General features: G+C 38.7%; 2 protein-coding genes across 5 annotated transcripts; both read right to left on the bottom strand.

Moving 5' to 3' along the window:
• Positions 1-976: 976 nt before the first annotated feature.
• Positions 977-10,752, bottom strand: stat2 (signal transducer and activator of transcription 2). 3 transcript variants are annotated; one of them, XM_026168065.2, is made up of 24 exons: positions 10,591-10,752; positions 10,106-10,237; positions 9,874-10,018; positions 9,403-9,498; positions 8,718-8,810; positions 8,553-8,631; positions 8,310-8,389; positions 8,064-8,215; positions 7,802-7,960; positions 7,612-7,701; positions 6,822-6,881; positions 6,665-6,685; positions 6,475-6,568; positions 6,174-6,221; positions 5,994-6,077; positions 5,741-5,839; positions 5,482-5,617; positions 5,237-5,289; positions 4,957-5,042; positions 4,206-4,342; positions 3,906-4,094; positions 3,769-3,823; positions 3,487-3,578; positions 977-1,785 (listed from the first exon to the last, which is right to left on the bottom strand). In XM_026168065.2, exons 2-24 carry the CDS (start codon positions 10,234-10,236, stop codon positions 1,556-1,558), a joined length of 2,409 nt encoding a protein of 802 aa, XP_026023850.1. In that variant the 5' UTR covers position 10,237; positions 10,591-10,752; the 3' UTR covers positions 977-1,555. The 3 variants fall into 3 exon arrangements, with proteins under 3 accessions (XP_026023850.1, XP_026023848.1, XP_080157433.1); XM_026168063.2 differs by having other exon boundaries at positions 8,310-8,392; positions 10,591-10,749; XM_080301307.1 differs by lacking the exon at positions 3,487-3,578 and having other exon boundaries at positions 8,310-8,392; positions 10,591-10,749.
• Positions 10,753-13,288: 2,536 nt separating this feature from the next.
• On the bottom strand, positions 13,289-15,989 carry apof (apolipoprotein F). 2 transcript variants are annotated; one of them, XM_026166419.2, is made up of 2 exons: positions 15,834-15,989; positions 13,289-15,261 (listed from the first exon to the last, which is right to left on the bottom strand). In XM_026166419.2, the coding sequence occupies exon 2, from the start codon at positions 15,223-15,225 to the stop codon at positions 13,948-13,950; it is 1,278 nt and encodes a 425-aa protein (XP_026022204.1). In that variant the 5' UTR covers positions 15,226-15,261; positions 15,834-15,989; the 3' UTR covers positions 13,289-13,947. The 2 variants fall into 2 exon arrangements, with proteins under 2 accessions (XP_026022204.1, XP_026022205.1); XM_026166420.2 differs by having other exon boundaries at positions 13,289-15,256; positions 15,834-15,961.
• Positions 15,990-21,264: the final 5,275 nt, after the last annotated feature.

Genomic DNA, 21,264 nt, shown 5'->3' with positions numbered 1-21,264 from the left:
CATCAGTTTTGCCCTTAAACAAGTTATGCACTGTTATGCAACAGTCTGTGGCACCTCGGACTAACCAAGGGGAGGGTTTCAGCCACTGAGTATGAGTCTCAAGATGACAATCAGAAAGGTAAATTTGGTGTTAGCATCCTTAAAATCTCTCCAGCAAAATAATGAAAAATTACATCTCAACAAGGACATGTTTCTTTAGGCATTAAGCGATCAACTCAGTCACATTTGAGGTTTACTAATGGGAAAGTAGAAAAGAAAATAATATTTCAATGTGACACTTGCAATTCTCAAGAAGTAAATATTCATTCTCTTTTTTGGGATAATTCATGGTTGATTGGCCATGTAACTAATTTTGAACTTTGCAACCTGAAATTAGAAAAAACAAGTATTCACTGACCTTTCTCCTTTGTTTTGGGGCTTTCTGTCATTGAAATATGTTTCTTAAGTCAACTAGCTTCCTACTTACTACAAAAGGCAGCGTCATAGGTGAAAGATGAAGCCAACCCTGTGACACGTACTGCAGCTCCTCTAGCTGCCTCTAGATTGTAAGCTATTCCAGAGAAAGTGACTTTTTCAGATTCCTCCTCCTCATATTCATGAGTCTCTCTTAATTGTGTCTATATACAGAGCATTGTTAAATTGCATAAACAGACAGCCAAACAATTTTGTGCTCTAGTGATTAAAATGTAAGTACCAATTAGCAGGCATGTGTGATGCAACTAAAAGCCAGCTAATGACTGAGGGCTTCACCCGTTGTTCAAATATGGCTGCAACAAACTAACATGACAGCATGACTTTCATGTCCAGCCTGTTTCTGTGCAAAAAAAAAAAGTTCTATCAGCAGAAAATCATCATAATAGTCAAAATATTAGTTCTAGTCCACAATTTTTACAGGTAATGAGGTGCAGGCTAAAAATATAAAACCAGTTTCCTACATTTGTCAATGTACAATTTGTGTTAATAATCAAACCACACATTTCTTCTTTACTGGTGCTTTTATTGTGACTTAAATGACAGTGTTACTATAAAAGGACAAACTAAAACAGGAAGTGTGATGTTCACGTGAATTTTATCACGTTGTATGTGCCAATATTAAAACAATAACAAAGGGTTCAAAATAAACAAAGATATAATAAATTATGTGCAGTCTATGCAGTAATAGCTCATACAAACCTTTCCCGCCTCCTTACCTGGTCAGTTTTTAAGCATGATTTAGACTTTATGCCTAATCTTAAAATAATAAAGTATGGACTGATATGAGTGCGGCTCATTCAATGTTCTTACGTGTATCTCTTCATATAGCAGTAAAAATAGTTTAGGATTCACAGGGATGCTCTATAAATTTATACAGTGAACAAAAACATCAGTTATGTGTGATTTTCAGGGTCATCAGATGGGCTGTTGAGCATCTCACATGAAAACGGAATTAAAAGCAAACTATTTCATTTATGCTGGATTTGCCACGTGTGCCACATTTTTCTGATAGAAATGCTGTACTGTGTGTAAAGCTAACAAGTGCATTATGTATAGTGATATGGTTGAATACAAACAGAAGCTAAGGGAAGCTGCCACAGGACTGTGGGAGCAGACAGTTAAATCCTTGAAGGCTGAAATCAGGCAGAGATTGGTCATCTTGCAGGAGGTCGTTGTCAAAAAGGTTTGGATTGTTGAGATACATCAGCAGATCCTGCGGTGGTTCTGGGTCTTCAACAGAGCCATTCATCATGGGATCAGGGTCATAAGATTCCAGTGGTGGCGTCAGAGGATAAAGATCCCCGTCTTGTTCTAAGAGTGAAGAAGGAAAAAAAAAAGTTGAATCTGTTGTCATCGCTGTGTAGTTTATTTATGCTCTCGCTAGGGAAATGAAACTGAAAAAACATGTGATTTGCTGTTGAAGCCCAAAGCAGAAAATAGAAAATCACAGGAACTGATTTTGTACAGAACATTTAAACGATGTCTAACTTAGATAGTTTTTTTTTTTTACCTCAGAATAGCTCAGTTGAATCGATACTAAATACAAATATCACATACCCTTTGTAAAGGAATAGTTTATTTTATGGCATATTAGAAAAAACAAAAATGAGCATTTTAACCATCCGTAAAATATTTAAATCTGACTGAAAGTGTCTTTTAAGCTCAATAATTTACATGTTACTGAATAAATAATTAACCCTGTACATAAAAATCCTACACATGACTAAATCTGACTACTACTACACCCTCACCCCCATATTTTTCCGTCATAAAACTCAGACGCGCATAGAAAATACTGTTAATATTATTTTCCCTGTGAACCCAGAATCACGGAAATATTAAAATCCGAGAACATCAAGTCACTTAACGAGTGCAAAACCTCAGAAACTGTGAGAGTTTGACTGCAGCCATGAACAAAGCACTGACGCTATATGAATAAAACTAAATTGAACTGAATTGTTCTATATTACAGCACACACACATTTTCATATCTTAGTCCAGACATCTCATTTACATTACACTTTCCCTAGCCGCTTAGCCTAAACCTAACTATAACAAAACACATTTTGAACCTCAAAAATGCCTTCAAACGCGTGGGGACGGGCATTTTATTAAAGTTAAGCTATCTATGTACATGGTCTAGGACTTTTTTTTTTTCATTTTCCAATTCAAATTATGATTCAACCTCATAGCTGTTTGCCTTCGCTCAAGGCTTAAGTCTTTCTCTAAGGATTTTCTGACGTGTCAATAGAGAAAACAAATGGAAAATTTGCTTCTGAAAGCGGAGCCATTAAAAAAGCGGGCAGTCCCTGTTGCACTCTACATTTCTCTATGACTTTAACCTTTAAAGCTTGAAGAGATCCAGCATGCATTGCAGATGAACAATTGCAAGTGATGAGAACAGGACTTGTAGGGATCAATGCAAACAGGGCAAAAGCACTTTGAGCAGTGAGGACAGCAGAGAAGGTGACCTCAAAGGGGAGATCGCAAAGATTTAAATCAGGTAAGATTTTTGCTTGTTATGAATGGGATCAAGCAAGGTTTTGATTTGACCAAAAAGTCAAACATAACGTACTGTAAACATTTTTGTAGTAATTAAATGAAGTAAATATAATTTAATTGTGAGTTTTAGAGATGCAAGTATGTATATTACTTCAGTAGTCATTAGCATGTAATTTAATGTAAAAGGACCAAAAAGCAGCAGGATAATAAAACGTGTTAGTGATTCTATTGCTTGGCCAGAACAAGGCTTTATGTTCACTGCACCATGTGCATGCAGTAAAAGCAGCCAACATTCCCACAAAAGTTCAATTCAAGGATAAAAAATAAATAAATAAATCTTTTAAAAAGCTGTCACCTGACATCTACTATATTCAGACAGCATGCTACGCATTGATTTCATGCACTGCAAGACCATCACAGGGATGGTGACAGAGATTTTTGATGGAAGGTGAGTAATTTGTTTGACAAGGTCTTAAGCTGGATTGGACAGCAAGGAGAGGCATGACTCACCAGCTGCCTCTCCACACAGGCCATTCATTGGCTCCAGGCCTTCACCCTGTGCCATGTCAGAGGGCATGGGTGACCTGGCCTCCAGTGTGTTCCTACATGACCAATGATAAACAGTCATTACAACCATTAGCTCATGACATAAAAAAAAGGTGTGGGCACACCACTTTTTAAGTGAAGTGTATTTAAGTTTGTTGTATTAATGGGATGGGTTTTTTTTTTTCTTTAATTCCAACAAGCAAGACACTATAAATTAGCCTGAATGTATATGGACCGCATACTTACTCCTTGGAAACAAACACCAGCTTGGTTTTGATGTACTTTATGTATGGACTGTCCTCTGAAACAAAAAGAAAGAGAAATTTGATTTAATGGGTCATCTGCAGGACTAACTTCAATAATATTTTAAATGGTGGCCTTACCTCCACTCTTCTCAGTGTAATACTTTCCAAAAGCCTTATCTTTCGGGGTGTCCGGATACAGGTAGAGTAGAGGATTTTCTGGGACATTTTCAGCTTCTAAGATCTGGTAATTTCGAATGATTTCATGGAAGGGAATCTGGGAAAGGTCAACTTTGGTGAAGGGCTGGACTGTCTTTACATCAGGCTCACCTAAACAGACAGTGGATGATGTATTAAACAGGTTACCCCGGCCACTGTGAAATGCAGCTTAGTTGTATTTCTTTCAGACATACAAGCAAAAAAAACCCAAAACACTCTCACCAGTCACAGTGATCTCCACCCAGGAGAAGGTAATTCCCCCAATGACGCTTTCACTGAAACGCAACAAGAACGTGCCTCTCTTTTTCTTCTTCAAGAGAGATTTCTCTTTGCCTTTGGTCACAAAGCCCATGATGAGCCTGAAGCACAAAAGGAATTTTATTTTAAAAAGCAAACATTTCAGGTTTCACGGAGACTGACGTTATGAGCTAAACTGGACCATGCATATTAGAAACAGAGTTATCCAGATTACAATACTGACAGTGTGGCAAGTGGCTGGATTCTTTTAATCTGCTTAAACATTAACCTGACACTGCTGTCAGACGCTTACTTTTCTTTACATAAAACAGACATTTGTTGATAACATTTGGAGGACAACCTGCAGATTTTTCCAAAAAAGGATTATCCAATATAGTTGTCACGAGTTAAGAGGTACCTATTTGTTCTGTGTGACGTACAAATAATATGGAAGGTACAGTACTGTGCAGAAGTCTTGAGCCACATCTCATTCATTTAGAAAGTCAAAATCCCTTGTTATTTTGTAATTGTGTAAGCTGTCTTGAGCAATAGTTCTCCAGGCTTTCTGAAGGTCTTTCAAAATTTTTATTTGGACACTGGTTTGTTTTTCAGTCATTCTCAGTCCAGTCCTTAAAGTTAACCATGATCAGAGGAATGTTTGTTTTGTTTAACCCATTAAAACTGACCTATGAATCATTCAAGCAAAAAAGCTTCTAAGAATGTATAACAATCATACCCATCCCTCCACAGATCCTCAAGGTATGTTTTCACCATCATCAAAATGCCATCAAACCACACCCAGAAAGTGTCAGGAGTATTCTCCTGTAACACAAACAGCAGAAAATGTCATTTGGACACACTTACAGGCCTATGTTCTCTGCAACGAAATGCTCAGATATATTTAGATGAGATGTAATAATTGTTTTTAGTGGTGAGGCTTAAGGTTAAATTACTCAAGACTTGCAAAGTATGGCTTGAGGGATTACAAAAAAACCAGTAGCTTTTAGGGCTCTTACCTTGGTAAATTTTGACCACGGTACTGTGCAGCTGTCATAGTTTGGCTTTTTGCCTGGAGATTAAAAAAACACGATGGACAATCACAAGCATGCTTACAAGCCACAAAGGACAACGAATTATGTCAGTCTTGTGCTACTATCTATAAATGTAAAGTTTGCAAAATCAAGATACATTTTAACAGTACATGAAAGTAGGTGTTGTCAACAATGAGCAGAATGAAGCAGAAGACGGTGGAAGAATTTACCAAAGAGCTTGTTTGCAATCATTTCCAGCTGAGTGTCATCCAGGCCACGTTTTGTGGCCGAGAGAAACTGCCAGCTCAACATCTCTCCAAACTGAGGCCAAGTAGCTGCAGGAGTGTTGGCGAAGAACATAACATCCTGGGAAAAGCAGACATATGCACATCATATGTACACGATTAATTTAGTCTGGCCCGTAATTGTATTACAAGGGAACTTGAATGCAAAAGCACAGCATGTCTGCCAGTAACAGTGACTTATCACCTTGGGATCCTGACTGAGCATGTTGAACCAGAGGACAGATGCCCAGGCACTTTGCTGCTGGCTGGAGTTTGAGATGATGACCACAGGGAGGGTGGAGGCCTACAAGTGTGTGTGCCATAAAAACATATAGCTTCTACTTAGGTCATAGTTCTGTCACCAAAGCTGCAAATTAATGATTAATTTTTAAACGGAACTAATATTCTTTATCTGTGATGGCAGCCATATAACATGAAAAACGCAGAAGAAACTCCACCTGCAGCTCAACAGAGAAGCCTTTCAGCTCAAATACAGTGTTGAAGTAGATGATATGCAGCTCCTCTGTAACACTCAGAGAAATCTATAAACAAGAAAGTAACACACAGATCATTATTCCTTTATTATGATGTAACATTAAGAAGAGATGGTATCAGCAGGGTTACCGATATTAACTCACATCACTGACTCCTTTGCCACCACCTCCTGATTTCTGCTCCTTCAAAGTCTACAGACAAATAGTATTTATGAATTAACTAGTAAGAACGCACACACAGTCACTCCCAAATAACAAATAAAAATTCTCACCTGCCAGTAAAGGCTGTATATTGATATAAATGTTATTTTTTGAATTACTTGAGTGTAGCTGATGTATTACATGTTAAATACATTGTTAAATATTTGGTTTTAAACCATTTTTGTGTCACAGTTGTATAAAAGTCTTTGTATCTAATTGCTTATGAATTCATTATTGAATATACCAGATGTCTGAAGTCTGCCACCATGCCTCCATTCGTGCTCTCAGCCATGTTCAAGGCCTTAATTTTAGTCCCCAGGACATTGAAACGTCGATACCTACAAAAGACAGGAGGTTTACTAAAAACAAGTTCACAGCAAATGTCAAAGCTCAACGTGGCTTCTGAAACTTAGATGTAAATGAAAAAAACTTGCCCTTTGATCTGAGGAGCCTCCCTATATTCAAGGGTGAGAAAAAAACACAGCAGACGTGATCACAGGGAGGAATTAGACATCTTTCTCTAATGTTAAATCCTGGAAGTTTGTTTTAAGGGTAATGAAAACAACTAAAGGTCTGAAAGAGAAAACTTACTTGTCCATGGATACATCCACTTTCATGGAGTGGTTCAGTTCCGGAAACTTCACAAGAAGTCTGAAATGGTTAAGTCAGGTGCAAAATGTTAGAGCTTGAGAAATATGAAGATGATGAAGACAAAAATGTAAAAAAAAAAACAGGAAACCAGGAATGCTCCCAAGGTCACAGCATGGAAGAAGATGAGATGGCTCTGCAGGAATGCAACAAACTTTCAGACTTACTCGCATTATTTCACAATTGATTCTTTGTTTACATGGTGGAAATAAAGGCCAACAAAACCACTCTCTATACCAGTCTGTTTCTATAAAGATACAGCAGCTTGATATGCACATTATCCTAATAAGTACAGCATAGTACAGTAAGATAAGGGGGGCGCAATGTCAAACATATATTCTTACTTTGTGTAATATGCTGAGATATTTATAATTTATAATTAATTAATTTTTTGTAACTTTGTAATATACTGTATTATTTAATTTGGTTTAGTTAGTAAATGTTCTTACTGTCTTGGAGCACAATAAAGTATTCTGATTCTGACATTATTTACTGTAAGCTCATTAGTGGCTCTACAGGTTTAAACATTTTCCTAAAAAGCAAAAGATCAAAGTTCAATCCCAGGAGGAGACACAAATCCCTCTGGGGTTGTGCCAGCCAGGACACCCAGTGTAAACAAAATCTGCCAAATCAAACATGTGGATTAGGGAGCAGCTGAAAGTAGCTCTCTTATTAATGCAGATAAGTCCATTGAAACACTGCGTGCACGCTGATTTCTGTGCTGGGCACTGACCTGGCTTTGACAGAGAACTGGACATTTGTGCGGAGAACCAAAGATCCTTTCCCCTGAGGCATGGATGGCTGAGTTTCAACCACAAAGGAGCTAAATGTAAACGTAAAAGAAAAAAAGGGAATGTCATTTAATTAACTAAAAAAAACATAAAAGTGAAAGAGAACATCATAGAGTGTCCTAAAAGAAATACCTCTTGAGTAAGTCTCTTAGAAGAGTGTCCACTCTCTTCTGCAGTGTGGGGTTTTGGGCCTTCACAGGGTCATTTTCATAGGACACTTTTCCTACTAGCTCCTCCAACTTAGTAAGAAACTCCCACACCTGGAACAGACACACTGCCACACAGCTGAACCTAGAGATTCAGAAAGAGAATTTATTTTAATTTCATGCAGATTTTAGAGAATGGGGGGATGGACTTTGGAAATACAAATTCAGCTCAAAGAGAATAAACATACCACTTTTCCAGCTGATCCAGGCAAACATTGTCCAGAGCACCAATGCATGCTTTCTGCTGCCTCCTCTGCCACTCCACCAGCTCCTTCTTCACAAGCACATCAATGATGTCCTGAATCCTGTCCAGAATATCATTTAGGCCTGACAACGTGCTCTAAAAAGTGATAAAATGAGATAAGAATGTAAATAATTAAACAACTACAATAAAACATTTAAGAATATATTTAGGAATATTACTGACTCCATACCTTCCTGCAGTTATTCAACTTGTTGACAAGCAACTGAAGCGCTTTAATCTGTTCTTTTTTCCTGGCCTCGTCTACCACAGCTGCTTAAAAGTTTCCATGGTGGGATGAAAATTTCCACATGACAAAGACCAAAACAAAAGAGTACATGTAGCTCTGATTTAAATCTTTTTTAGATTTATTACTAACTAACTCTCACAGACATTAAAGCATGCAAATATAACCAGATTGTTTTCATTTGTTTACCTTCCAACTTCTGGGTTTGGAATTTAAAATCAAACTCATCTTGCTGCTCCTCCAGACATATGATTGTATGTTCCATACACTATAGCACAAAAAAGGAAATGAAAAAACTGCGACATGCTTTATCCATATAATACAAATAATAACACAAAGGAACATAATCTCCACCTGCACTTCATTCCTCAAGCCAGCCAGTTTACGTTCAAGGTCCTGCTGACTGCTTGTCTCCATTGCCTCTGGCTCAACTTGCAAAAGCTGGACCTAAGAATAAACAAAGGTGGAGCTAATACCAAGATCTTATTGTCTTTCAGATGTAATACTGGGTGAAGCTGTCACAAGGGAAATAGTAAGTGAGAGTGTAGTGTAAAAACTGCTGGGGGGAAAATCTTCACGTTTTAGCCCACACAGTGAGTTTCATGGTTCTATTTCGCACACACAGCTCTTTTTAAAAAACTGAATGGAAAAAACTAAAACAGGATAAAAATTTACACTAGGCTCCTTGAAAGTTTGCATTTAATTTTACACTTAAAAGCTGAATTGCAATACTACAAACACAACAGCTAACAATGGAGTCATAACATAAAAAAAAGCCAAAACATGGCAATACACCAATAGATCATATGATATAATGTTTTCCTGTAAAAAAAAAAATACCACATACAGGTATATCCAAGTGTGCAAGTGTAGTGTTGGGGCACTATTTTTAGCAGAGCATTACCATTTTACAGTACATGCTAAATACCTATGCTTTTCTGGGTTTATTTCTTTTCTTAAGGCACTTAGCTACATTGTTATCAAAAGTGGCTATACATAAAGTTTATTTTTAATTACCACAATGAGACGTTACACCAACCTTTTCAGCCAGTTCAGCGCTCTCCAGGATTTCCTTCTCTTTTTCCAAAAACCAAAGGATGGTGGTTGCCAAAGCACACGGATCATCCACATACCTCTGTAAGAGAGAAATAGCAGAGGCTGGGAGTCACATGTGTTAAAGTATATTATATTACACTGATACAGTATATAGGCCAATCAACTGTGCAGACTTACTGGAGGTCATTAAAAGGCTTTTTTTTACTTTTGTCACTTTTTATAAACCTTTACTGTCATATTATCATTTCTCATCAGCCAATAAAGGATTAATAACAGGTTAATGTTTTCCTATGTCTAAATATCTCTCACTTGGCTAAACAGGAAATTCTGAGCATGTAAACACATAAGCAAATCATGGTAAACGGAGTGGTTGGAATTATGATACTATTATTCAAAATTTGCTTTTCCATTTTAAACCAGAGACGTCACTGGGTTGCTCCTTTACTGGACACACCTGAAAGTTCTGCTTATAGCGCCTAATGTTGTGCTGCAGTAAAAATGACTCCTCCTGGACAAAGCGGCTGTGTTGGATGTCCAGATTCTCAAGCAGGACCTGGAACAGCACCATAGCAAAGGCATGGTCCCGTGCTGCCCGCTGCCTGTAGAAAATGACATAATAAGAGCTTTTCACAGCCATACTCACTTACAGTAATCATTGAAACTCGTTGAATCACAGGGTTCCTTACCACTCCTGCTTCTCTATCCAAGGGGCCAGGTAGTGCCGAACATCCATGGGTAAAGCATCTCTGTCATAGAGCTCGTGTAACTGCTGTCGGTACGCAATAGGAAGCTGTCTCAATCTGTCCCACTGTGCCATCCTAAGGCACACAAACAGCCAGCAATCACATTAAAGGCTGGATTCAAGTCAACGGGAACGAATGTGTATCTATGCCGGGTGTTAACTTGTCATCCTAGAGTGCGACTACTTTATAAACAGTGCCATAAAGAGTATAGTGGGCGAGTTTGTACCAGTATGAAATCAACAGCTGAGCGAACAACAGATGACCGTTGACCAAGTCCTTACTGCATGACGTGAAATCCGTGCACACTGTTTAAGAGCGATACTGAAAATTTAAACTTTATATCTGCAGGTTAGCTAGCTGGCGGAAAAAGTGCCAAGACCACAAATACCCGTCGATAATGACCCGTCGATAATAACACATTTACTCACCTCAGTGCAAGATATCAGTGCGAATCCACTTAGTATACCTTATTAGCTTTCCGCTAGATTAAGACAATGTGCATATCTAGCTCTTCCGTCGAGCTACTTTGGAACGCTGGTAAAACAAAACAACTGTCAAGAGCAAGCAAGCGTGTAAAGTGTTTCCCCGTCAAGTCTTTATTTTACTGCTTTTTCATTGGATATCTATTTGTCCCGCCCAAGAAGACCATGACGTCTAAACTCCCGACGCCATTTTGGCTCTGAAAGAATTTCCACCAAAGGCAGTTAAAGAGCCGAAATGTCGCGACAAGACTCGCAGATTCCTCGTGAGTTCAGACTTAACGCCTGATTGGTTAGTCCGTGGACAGGACCACGCGTTCTGCTGGTTAACGCATCTGTCAATCTCTCGCGTTGCATAGCAGTGAGCAAAATAGAAACTTACGGCCGTGTAACCAAGAGATTTCCCGAGAAATGACGTTTCGAAAGTGACAAAGCCAAAGAGGAGCATGTGACTCACAACAAACCTCAAAACAGGTTGTGTGTCTTCGTAGAATCACCTGAGAAGAAAGCGTTTTTTATTGTATTCCCACGTCGTTTTTATTGTATTCCTTTATGCAAACACAATGAAAATGAAAAAAAGTACCTTTACGTTTATTGGAGTAAAATTCGAAAAGCATGACGTTTTATCCTTCATACCTAGTATTAACAACAACGTTAATACTACTAATAATAATATTAATACTAAGAAGAAGAGTAGTTGGTGTTTTTGTCTACCAGTGAACTAAAACGTTGACACACATGGAAAGTCTCCAGTTCTTTGTGCATATTTTCAGTACAGTAGCTGCTCCCCAGAGCTGGCGTGCAACGAAGTACTTAGAAGTACAAGTACTTCGTTACTGTACTTAACGAGAATTTAGAAAAATCAGCATACACAGACTGTCATTTTGTGCGCAGTTTGTACAGCTTGTTGCTAACTAAAGGTCCAGTGGAGATGAAGAAGAAAGGGTAATATATTAAAGGCAAGAACTGCTCAGAGGTATTTACGCAAGTCCTCATGTGTGTAAATCAGATATTGGGTTTGTGCATGTGACATTATGTTTTTCATACTGTGAAAAGTGCTGAAAAACAAAATCTTTGTGTTTTTAAAGGTTGAAAGAAAATACTCAGCAATTTACTGCTCCTTAACCCACAGGGGCTATTCACAGTGGGTGGCTCCGCATGTTTTGATTTACAAGCCAGGCATATTTTGCTTATTAGACGACAGCACACTGTATTTAATGTGTTCATTCTCTCGATTTCTACTGTCACCAGTAGATGTCACACTTCACTCAAAGAAATTAGGATGCCAGTTTGGATTTTTTTTTTTTTAAACTTTGACTCAAATGCGCCATGCAGGTGTGAAGAAATTCCTAAGTTCTAAATATAATTTCTCTTTTGCAAATCTAATATAGTTATTATTATTAACTTAACCATACATTCTATAGGTCTGTTGGGCCTATCAGATTAAATATTTTGATTCTTATCCTTTTTTCAGTATATTTAGAGTGTGGCAGGTTATTTTAAATAAATAATATGTTGTGTAAGAATATCTTGATCAAGTCAGAGGGAATTAGGCAACAGACAGGCAACACTCTGCACTGGTCACTGGTCAGTCACAGGGCCAGCACCAAACAATAACAAAAAAAGAAACACAGTGGGTTTCTTTCTTTTGGTTCATAAATAATCTGCATCAACAGAGAGAACAGACAAATTCACAAACGTCTCAGACAGCTGGAATTAAATAGAAATTTGAGTGTATCCTGTAAGCCAATACCAAGGAGCATCTCTTAAATCTAAGTCTAATTTGCAACAGTGTGGCCAACTGCAAAATGTCAAGGCCCTGAAAGTGAAGCAGTTAAACAGAATTTTTCACCCCCCTGAAGGGAGGCAGTATGTAATCAGTTCGGTTTGTTTGTCTGTCTGTTTCTTAGCAGCATAACATCCACTGTTTTGAAGATATCAAAATTTTGTGTGATGGTAGATATCAATAACAGCTCGAGCTGATTTAATTGTGCTGAAAATCGGGCCAAGGTTAAGGTCAGGGTCACCCCAAATGATAAAATCAGTGAAAACTTTAAATCTACCGACAATTCTTTATGGCTTATCTTCAAATTCCACAACTGGCTAAGCATTTGACCTTGAACTTCATTGTTAGCGTTTACTTTGAAAAAAATTTAAATAAAACATAAAGAGTTTTATTGATTTCATTTAAGTCTGTTCTAGTTATATGGGTAAAGATAATAAAATACATCACAATCACACACTAACACATCTGCACTTATGGCCAGTTTGTGTTATCTGTTGGAGTGTGAATGTTAGGTAAAAGTCCTTAGGTATTGCAAAAAGCCTTGTACAAATATGTGTGTGTGTGTGTGTGTGTGTGCGCGCGCGCATGTGTGTGTGATCAGCTGACTCAAATTTACAGTATGAAGCATTTTGATTGCTTAAATTGAGTTTGAAGGCGCCTTATAAGTGCCAAACCCCATGCCACTTATTTTCTTCTTTTTAAAGTATTATGTAAATATTCTTTAAAGCATCACTTAGCGTCAGCTGAAGTACATACACAGTTTAAATTCCCATGATTAAGACTGTGTTAGGTATGTACTGCAGTTCAACACGAGCGTGCACATTAAATATTTTCAGCACAAAAAACAATCTGATAACATTATACACTGCCACCAATTTAATGTAAAATTTAATAACATTTACAGGAAAACATATACAGCAACAATATTTTATCATGAGGCTAGTGTCCCTGCAATTAAATCCGAGCTGAGAATATGACTGCGACCTGACAACCTGACTGTAGGTTTCAGCTGAAGGAAGAGACAAATTAAAAATAAAAAAGATGATAAACAGAGACGGGCAAAATCAAAGTGTTGAGGGACTGAAGGTTTTGTTTCCTGAGACCAGTCATCAGTGTTGCTGCCTAATACGATTAACTAGTAAACTACTTTATAAAGTATATACTTAAAATATTATTTCTAAGCAATGGCTTAAAGCTTACTTTCTGAGGATATAAATTATTGGATCTGTTTTCAGCTCATGTGGACATTTTTCACTCTGTGGAATGACTTTTATTTCATCGTTAGCTTACATTGTCTCTCTTTTATTATTTTATATATGCAGACAATTTGGAATCTGTCTTAATAATATTCTTTCGTTGTGTACACACTTACAAAAAAAGAAAAGAAAAATTGCACTGCAAATTATCACTAATAGTTACTATGCAAACAGGTAAGCTATCAATTATTGATCCTCTATCTTTACACATGTAGCTATGTCAGTATTTATTGCCAGAGTTTAAGAGGGTGATTCATTGATTCTTCAGTCTATGGTGATGACACCCTCCTCCACGCTGAACTGGTTCACCAGCATGTCATCTTCCTCCTTCATGGAGTTGAGCAGATACTTGACCCCAGCTTTCACTCCGGTCTTCACCCCTGCACCCAGAGCATAGCCTGCTACCCCAGCAGTCCCACCCGTGGCGACCATGAGGGCATCTGTTCCGAGGTCAACGGCGCTCAGGATGGCTCTCTCCTTGGCTGTTTCAGAACAGTTGACTGAGGCGTAATACACAGCTGTGCCAAGGTTATAGAGTGTGCTGACTCCAGGGATCCACTCCATTACACTGTACACGCGCTGCTCGCTTTTGTTGATGCAGTTCCTCTGGGTGCTGCGCTTCCACCGGTGACCAGTTGCTGCTGTGGCGCTGCACTGATGGATCCAGGTCTCAGATTCTGTGGATTCAGATGGCAATATGCGACTACCTTTTTTCCACACTGCCTGGTACATCCCGGGTGTGTGACGCCCACTGCTGGTCACACCAGCACACAGGAATCCCAGGCTTTCACAGCTGCTCACAGCATCCTCCAGTCCACCTGTGCCTCCCTCCACAGCGTTTCCTATCAGCACGGTCCCATTTACTCGACTCCAACCCTCGCAGTGCCCCTCCTGAATAGTGTTGCCTTCTCCCACGAATGCCAGCTGCTCAATGTTAAACATCACAGCTTTTATGTGTCGCTGAGTTTGATCTCTCCCTGAAGGCAATGATGCTGATGTGGGTGTTGGTGCAGCTGCTGATTTACTCATCCTTCGCTCTATTAGGCCTTCTACCTCCATCAGGAGCTCCTCTGTATCAGCCACTCCCAGCAGATCATACAGCTTCAGCAACAGGGTCTGTGCTTCCTTTGGGCACCCTGCCACCACCAACACAGGCACCAAAGAGAGACCCAACAGCTCCTGTGGAAACATGGAGGACAGCGAGTCATCCACAGCGCTGGCTGACAGCAGCTCCTCACAGCTGATGTTCCCCTGAATATGTAAATGAGCCTGAATCTGCTCCTGAAGCTTCGCCCCAAGGACCGATGTCATTCGTTGGGCAGATCGGATTCTTTTAGATTTTTCCTCAGGTAAGAGACCAGACTGAACTTGAGATCCCAGGAGAGAGTCCAGATTCTGTTTGGACACCTCTACAGCTTCATGGGTGTCACTTCCTGGAAGCAGAGTGCTCTTTTGCACCAAAGGAGGTGGGACCCTGCACAAGGCCTGTTCATTCAGCAGGAGCTGGATCACAATCAGCCACTTCAGCTTGGAGGACATCATCCTGCTTTAAAAGAACACTTTTCCAAAGCCACTACACTAAATCAGAATAGTAAAAACAAGGGAAAAAAAACATTAGGGTTATTATTGTATGTGCTGAGTAAATAGTGCAATCAAAGACCTGGATTATTTGGTTAGTTTGTCATCACAGTAAATGTAAACCACTTTGTCTTATAGATGAGTTCATAATTTTTTAGCTGCCGTGCAGTGTTATTCTTGTGGTGTTAAATCCTTTGCTGCAGGCACTAAGCAAATATTGACTTAATGGTGTTTATGCATTTGCAAAGGTACGCTGTGCAGGAAAATAACCTTAGTAGAACATTTAACCTTTAAATCCAGAACAAAAATGCTGTTTGTAAAAAAAAGAGTTAATCGCACTGTAACTTTAACAAAAAAAAAATGCTATTAACAAATCTATTCTACATCTAAAGTGAAATTAAACCCAAAAAAAAAGCAAAAGCAGTAAAAAAATGATTTTGTTTAGCAAAGCAAGAAAGAGCAACACGTCCTGAAACTGGCCTCTCACTCGGAGCTGAAGCAATTGCTCATGTCCTGTTTTGTTCTCAAAAACAACAAAAACATCCTGTTCCATATGTTTATCGTACACCTACCTTATTAATAATTAGTGTTGCTCATGAAGTCCTGAGCGTCTGACCAAGATGGCTTCCCCATGTAGGATGCTTTTTGTATTCCCCTTTTTCCCTTTTCTCCAAACGTACATAGTGATCTTCTCTCCCTTTGCCTCCAATGAGAATCTCTTTCTTTACACATGACATTCCACAGCCCTCCCTCTGTATCATCCGTCTTTCAACTCCCTCTTCTCTTTGGCCTCATTGCTCAACAGGGAGATCAGGGCTTGAATATTGATTCACGTGGGGGAAAGTCCATGTGTTCTAAAGCAGTTTTGTTTGTCTGCCCCGCCATCCTCTCATTCTCCCCGCCCCCCACCTAGTCCCTCTGCTCCCCCTGTTCCCTCTCACACAGTCGCCAGGTTTTGTTTTTGACCCAAATACTTGAAAGAAATCTCCCCTCGTGCCATTAGCGAATTTATCTCTTACAGAACCAAGTGAAGGGGAGGGGGGGGGGGGGGTATTTAAGGTAAAGACCCATCACAAAAGCCCACATAAAACTCTGTGTGCTGTGTGTGCGTTTCTTTTCCTTGTGCCATTATTTTACATCCTAATGCATTACACACTGCTCCATTTACAAACATACTTTTTCTTTTTCTTCTTTTTTTTTTGCCCTGAAGCTCTGTTGACACACAATATAACGCTGGTAAAAGTCCATCTTGCACCCAGAATAGTGCAGTTTTGACCTGGAGCATCAGTGTCTTTTAGAAATGTGACTTTATCAGAGTCATTGTGATGACGCATTTAAGTCGTTACCTTTATTACATTTTTAAAATTACAATCTAATGAATTGCAATGCCTGCTTGTTTTTTGTTTGTTTGTTTGTTTTTTTGACTGATTTGAGGCGTGAAACATTTTCAAAAATAAGCACATATCCTGTTTGTTGTTGCTCTTGGACCGGCATTAAGCACAAAAGAACTTCTTATCCAAAGAACTTAACTTCTTCTCCTGATCCTATACCACTCACTCATTATGGCTACTCTCTTTCTTTTGTTCTTTACACACCGATTTTACCCTTACACAAAAATAGCTTTACCCTGTTAGAATCCTGCAGAACTCTCAAATAACAGGAATAACCCATATTTGGTGAGGAACCGTATTCGGTAACTTAAATAGACATCAAAACTGGCCTCCCTGGGACTCACTCGGAGGTTCCACATGGATTTCTCCCACTTATTCAGCAAATTCAGGTTATGTGACAGAGAGTGATATTATTGCATTTAACCAGTCAGTAGTGGACTGAAGCATGTCAGACTTGTTCAGTGTTCTTCCAGAATTTGGAAAACTAGGTTTTTCATCCCTATGTTCTCCCACACTTATAGTTTCCAGTAGTAATAGGTTCCTTGTAGGTTCCGATAACACTCTAGAGTTAAAGTTTTAAATTTCCATGTATGTCAATGAGTGTCCTACAAATAAATAAGATCATTCAGAACCAAATTGTCCAACTACCATAAAAAAATGTAAAAAAACCATAAATAAATAAAAGTTAATCAGTCATTTCATGTGTTCACAAGTCCTGTTGTCATTCTTGCATGTCTGGTAATTCAGTAATATAACGCTCTGCACAGACACATAAAATTCAGAGCTGCTTCCAATTAGACGATAATCAATCATATCACATGAGCAGATTGTTTTGGCCCATTTATGTTAACCAGCAATAGTTTCTTAAATATATGCACTCACTGGCCACTTTATTAGGTCAAGAAGACCTGCTGAAGCTCTGCTAAGCATCAGCATAAGGATGAAACATGACTTTGAATGTAGTGGGTTGATGGTGCCACACTAGCTGGTCTGAGTATTTCAGAAACTGTGCATTTGCTGAGATTTTACTACACATCCATCTCTAGGGTTTAGAAAATGAGCAGAGGTCAGAGAAAAATGGGCAGGCCACTTCAAGCTGATTGGAAGGCAGCAGTAACTCAAACAATTACTCATCATAACCAAGATATGTAGAAAAGCATCTCTGTGCACACAGGACATCACATCTTTAAAGAAGATGCGCTACAACTGCAGAAGACACCATATATGTCAGATAATGGTGTGAAAATATTTCATAGCATACCACTTTGGATCCCTTTATGATCACTGTATTGACTACCCATCTTACAATGGCTGCTTTCAGCAGGATAACACACAAAGCTCAGATCCTCTCACACTGGTTTCTTGAAGATGTTAATGAGTTCCCCCTATTCAAACAGCCTCCACAGCCACCATAACTCAATCTGACAGAAAACCTTTGAAATGTGGGTGAACGGGAGATTCACATCATGGATGTGCAGCCAACAAATTTGAAGCATGTGTGATGCTGTCATGCAACTATGTAAAAATGGACAAAAATCTCTGAGGAATGTATCCAGCACCATGTTGACTCAATGGCATGAGAATTAAGGCAGTTCTGGGGGTAAAAGTGGGTTCAACTCAATAGTAGCAAAGTGTACCTAATGAAATGCCTGGCATAATGTGTGATAGGAGGATTTCTTGGCACTAGGGGGCGATGTTGGAAATATTTTCTTTTTCATGGGAGCAGATGTCAATATAAATAAAACTTCTGCTTCTTCAAGTTGCTTGAAGATGTTTTCACCTCTCCCACTGGGTTTAAATCTGGTTTGACCGGATGAGAGGTGAAACGTCTTCAAGCAACTTAAAGAAGTCCAGACGCTTTTACTTGCAAGCTCCTTTGACTACGATGACCTGGATGACTGAGAACCTTCACAGACTTAATGATTCGAGCAAAATGTTCTGAAAAGAACGCTGTCTGTTTTTTGTTTTTTTTTACATCTGACGCAAGAAATATGAACCACCTGAATGTTTCACCTATTTTTTAAATATTAGTATTAGTTGCTGACTATTTACATCCCAACAGAACAGATTAGGGATGTGGTAGAAGGGGAGAGTGTCATCGTGGATGTGCAGATGATGAATATGGAGCAACTGTGTGATGCTGTCGTGTCAGTATGAATCAAAGTTTTAAAAACTTTGTTGAATCTGTGCCATGAAGAATTAGTGCAGTTCTAAAAGAAAAAGGAGCTCAATCAAGATAGCAGCAAGATTTCTTAATGAAGTGACCGATGAGTGTACAACACAAATATATGACGCTCTTGCCCGGACACAGGAAAGCGGTCCTATTTAATGTGGTTGATAAATTATATAAAATGTCTAATTAGAGGACTGATTGCTTACACAGTAATTTCTGCAAGGAATTCAGTGGAAATGACACATATGGATATGATTAAGACCCTAGGGTCCAATAAAAAATCCTCAGAAGCTTTTTCATATAAGTGGAGCACTTTATTTACATCAACAGGTTTTGAACCACAGGTTTTTTAAGTGCCTGCTTCACTTTGTTTGTGCAATGTATGACTGAGCACGACTGCAGCCATGATACCGTGATACTAATGAGCATTTGTTTTTGTGTAGTTAGAAAGACTTTAAACATTTAGATTTATTGTTGCAATAGAATATTTTTGCCTATGGCAAAACTGAATTCAAAGTAACTGAGGTTAAAAAAAGAAGAAGAAAGAAATAGAAAAGCTCAGAACTTTTATTTGTGTCTGAATGACAAAGTCCTTCAGCGAAAGATGAATTGTTCTCCATGCATTTCATGTTCTGTACAAAATGAAAGCGTTAACATTCTAGATCAAGTTTAAGAGATGCTAATACCAGGTTTCAGCAACTATGGACAGAGTTAGCTGGGTGATGCCTACTGCTAACTGCTAGAGTCATTTGAAAATAAATAAAGCTATCAATAAAGCATTATCAATTTATCAAATTAACCACCGACAAATTGAATAAAAGTGTTAAAAATATTTTCCATTTAAAATTAAAACAAAAAGAAAACGAAACCAATTGTTCTGCATGTGATGAGTCTGTAGGGGTGTTTCTTCTGTCTCATCAAGCCACTGATGAGCTGTTGGCACTGTAATTTAATTCAGTTCAGTTTAATTTATAATCTGACCTAATCACGACAACAATCGCCTCAATGTACTTACAATAATGCAGAGAAAACCCCAGCAATCAGACAACGCCTTATGAGTAAGCGCTCAGCAACAGTGGGAAGAAAAAACTTCCTTTTAACAGGAAGAAGCCTCCAGCAGAACCAGGCTCAGGGAGGCCATCTGCTGCGACCAGTTGGGGGTGAGGGGTGGGAGACAGGTGAAAGACAGAGATTAATAATAAGTAATAATTAAAATCTAGAGAGTGAATCTAGAGAGAACACATAGTGAGTAAAAAAAAGGTGACTGAAGAAGAACCATTGCATCATGGGAAGTCACCAGCAGCATAGGCCTGTTGCAGTGTAACTAAGAGTGGATTGAGGGTCAACTTATCCAGTCCTAACTATAAGATTTATCAAAAAAAAAAAAAAAGTTGTAAGACCAATCTTAAAAGCAGAGGGTGTCTGTCTCCCAATTACAAACTCACAGAGAGAACTGGTTTCACAGAAGGAACTAAATGCTGATGGCTCTGCTTCCCATTCAACTTTTAAATACCTTACGAACCACAAATAAGCCAGCAGTCTGAGAGCGAAGTGCTCTATTGGATTACTATGAGGTCTTTAGGATGAGACGGGGTTTGATTATTTACTCTAATTTTAGAGATTCTGCACAAATGCAAGAATATATATATGTATATTTGTCTAATGTGCACACTGAAGAAGATATCCTGGTCAAAAACAAGTCCACCTGGTTAGACACCATGTTTCTAGGATTTTTACAATAACCTCAGTTTTGTCTGAATTTAGTGGTCATCCCAGTCATTATGTCTAATAAGTAATAGCTTAAATTTTGCATGTGTCATCTGGCTGCACGGATAGCTAAAGCTGGGTTTCATTTTCATAGCAATGACAACATACGTTGTGTTTTGTGGCATATGGTAAACAAAACTGCCCAAGGGAAAATGTCTAATGCAAATAGTTTTTCCTAGCAACGAGCAACCAATTCTGTGGAACTCTGTGGAGCAAATAAACTGTAGTGTTTGACAAACAGGAAGGCTGACTGACATGTTTGACAGGAGATAATAGTTAAAACTTTATGGCACTTACTTTGGAATGAACAAGTTTCATAATGTCTTGTGGCAAACACTACATGCTCATATATGTTCACATTTAATGTGGTGATGTCACTCATTACATTAAAGGGAGCAGCGATGCTAAATAATTAAAAACACACGCATCTTTAAATTTGCTCTTGTGAATGTCTGTCACTGTAACACAAGTCATCCTAAGAGTAACAGGCAACAAATATCTGCAAGCTACAACGCCCTAAAACGTTAGTTCACACCCTGACCACAAACGTAAACTAAAGCTTCAAACATGTTACTGTAAGCCATCTGACACTGTGTTTCGTTTTCTTAAAGAGCATGCATTTCAGTGACAAAGAGATTTCATGTGAGAGATACAGAAGAGTAATTCTAACAA

This window comes from Astatotilapia calliptera, chromosome 5, assembly GCF_964374335.1.
Source record: "Astatotilapia calliptera chromosome 5, fAstCal68.1, whole genome shotgun sequence".
Classification (NCBI taxonomy): Eukaryota; Metazoa; Chordata; class Actinopteri; order Cichliformes; family Cichlidae; genus Astatotilapia; species Astatotilapia calliptera.
This window is presented reverse-complemented; position numbering and strand designations above follow the sequence as displayed.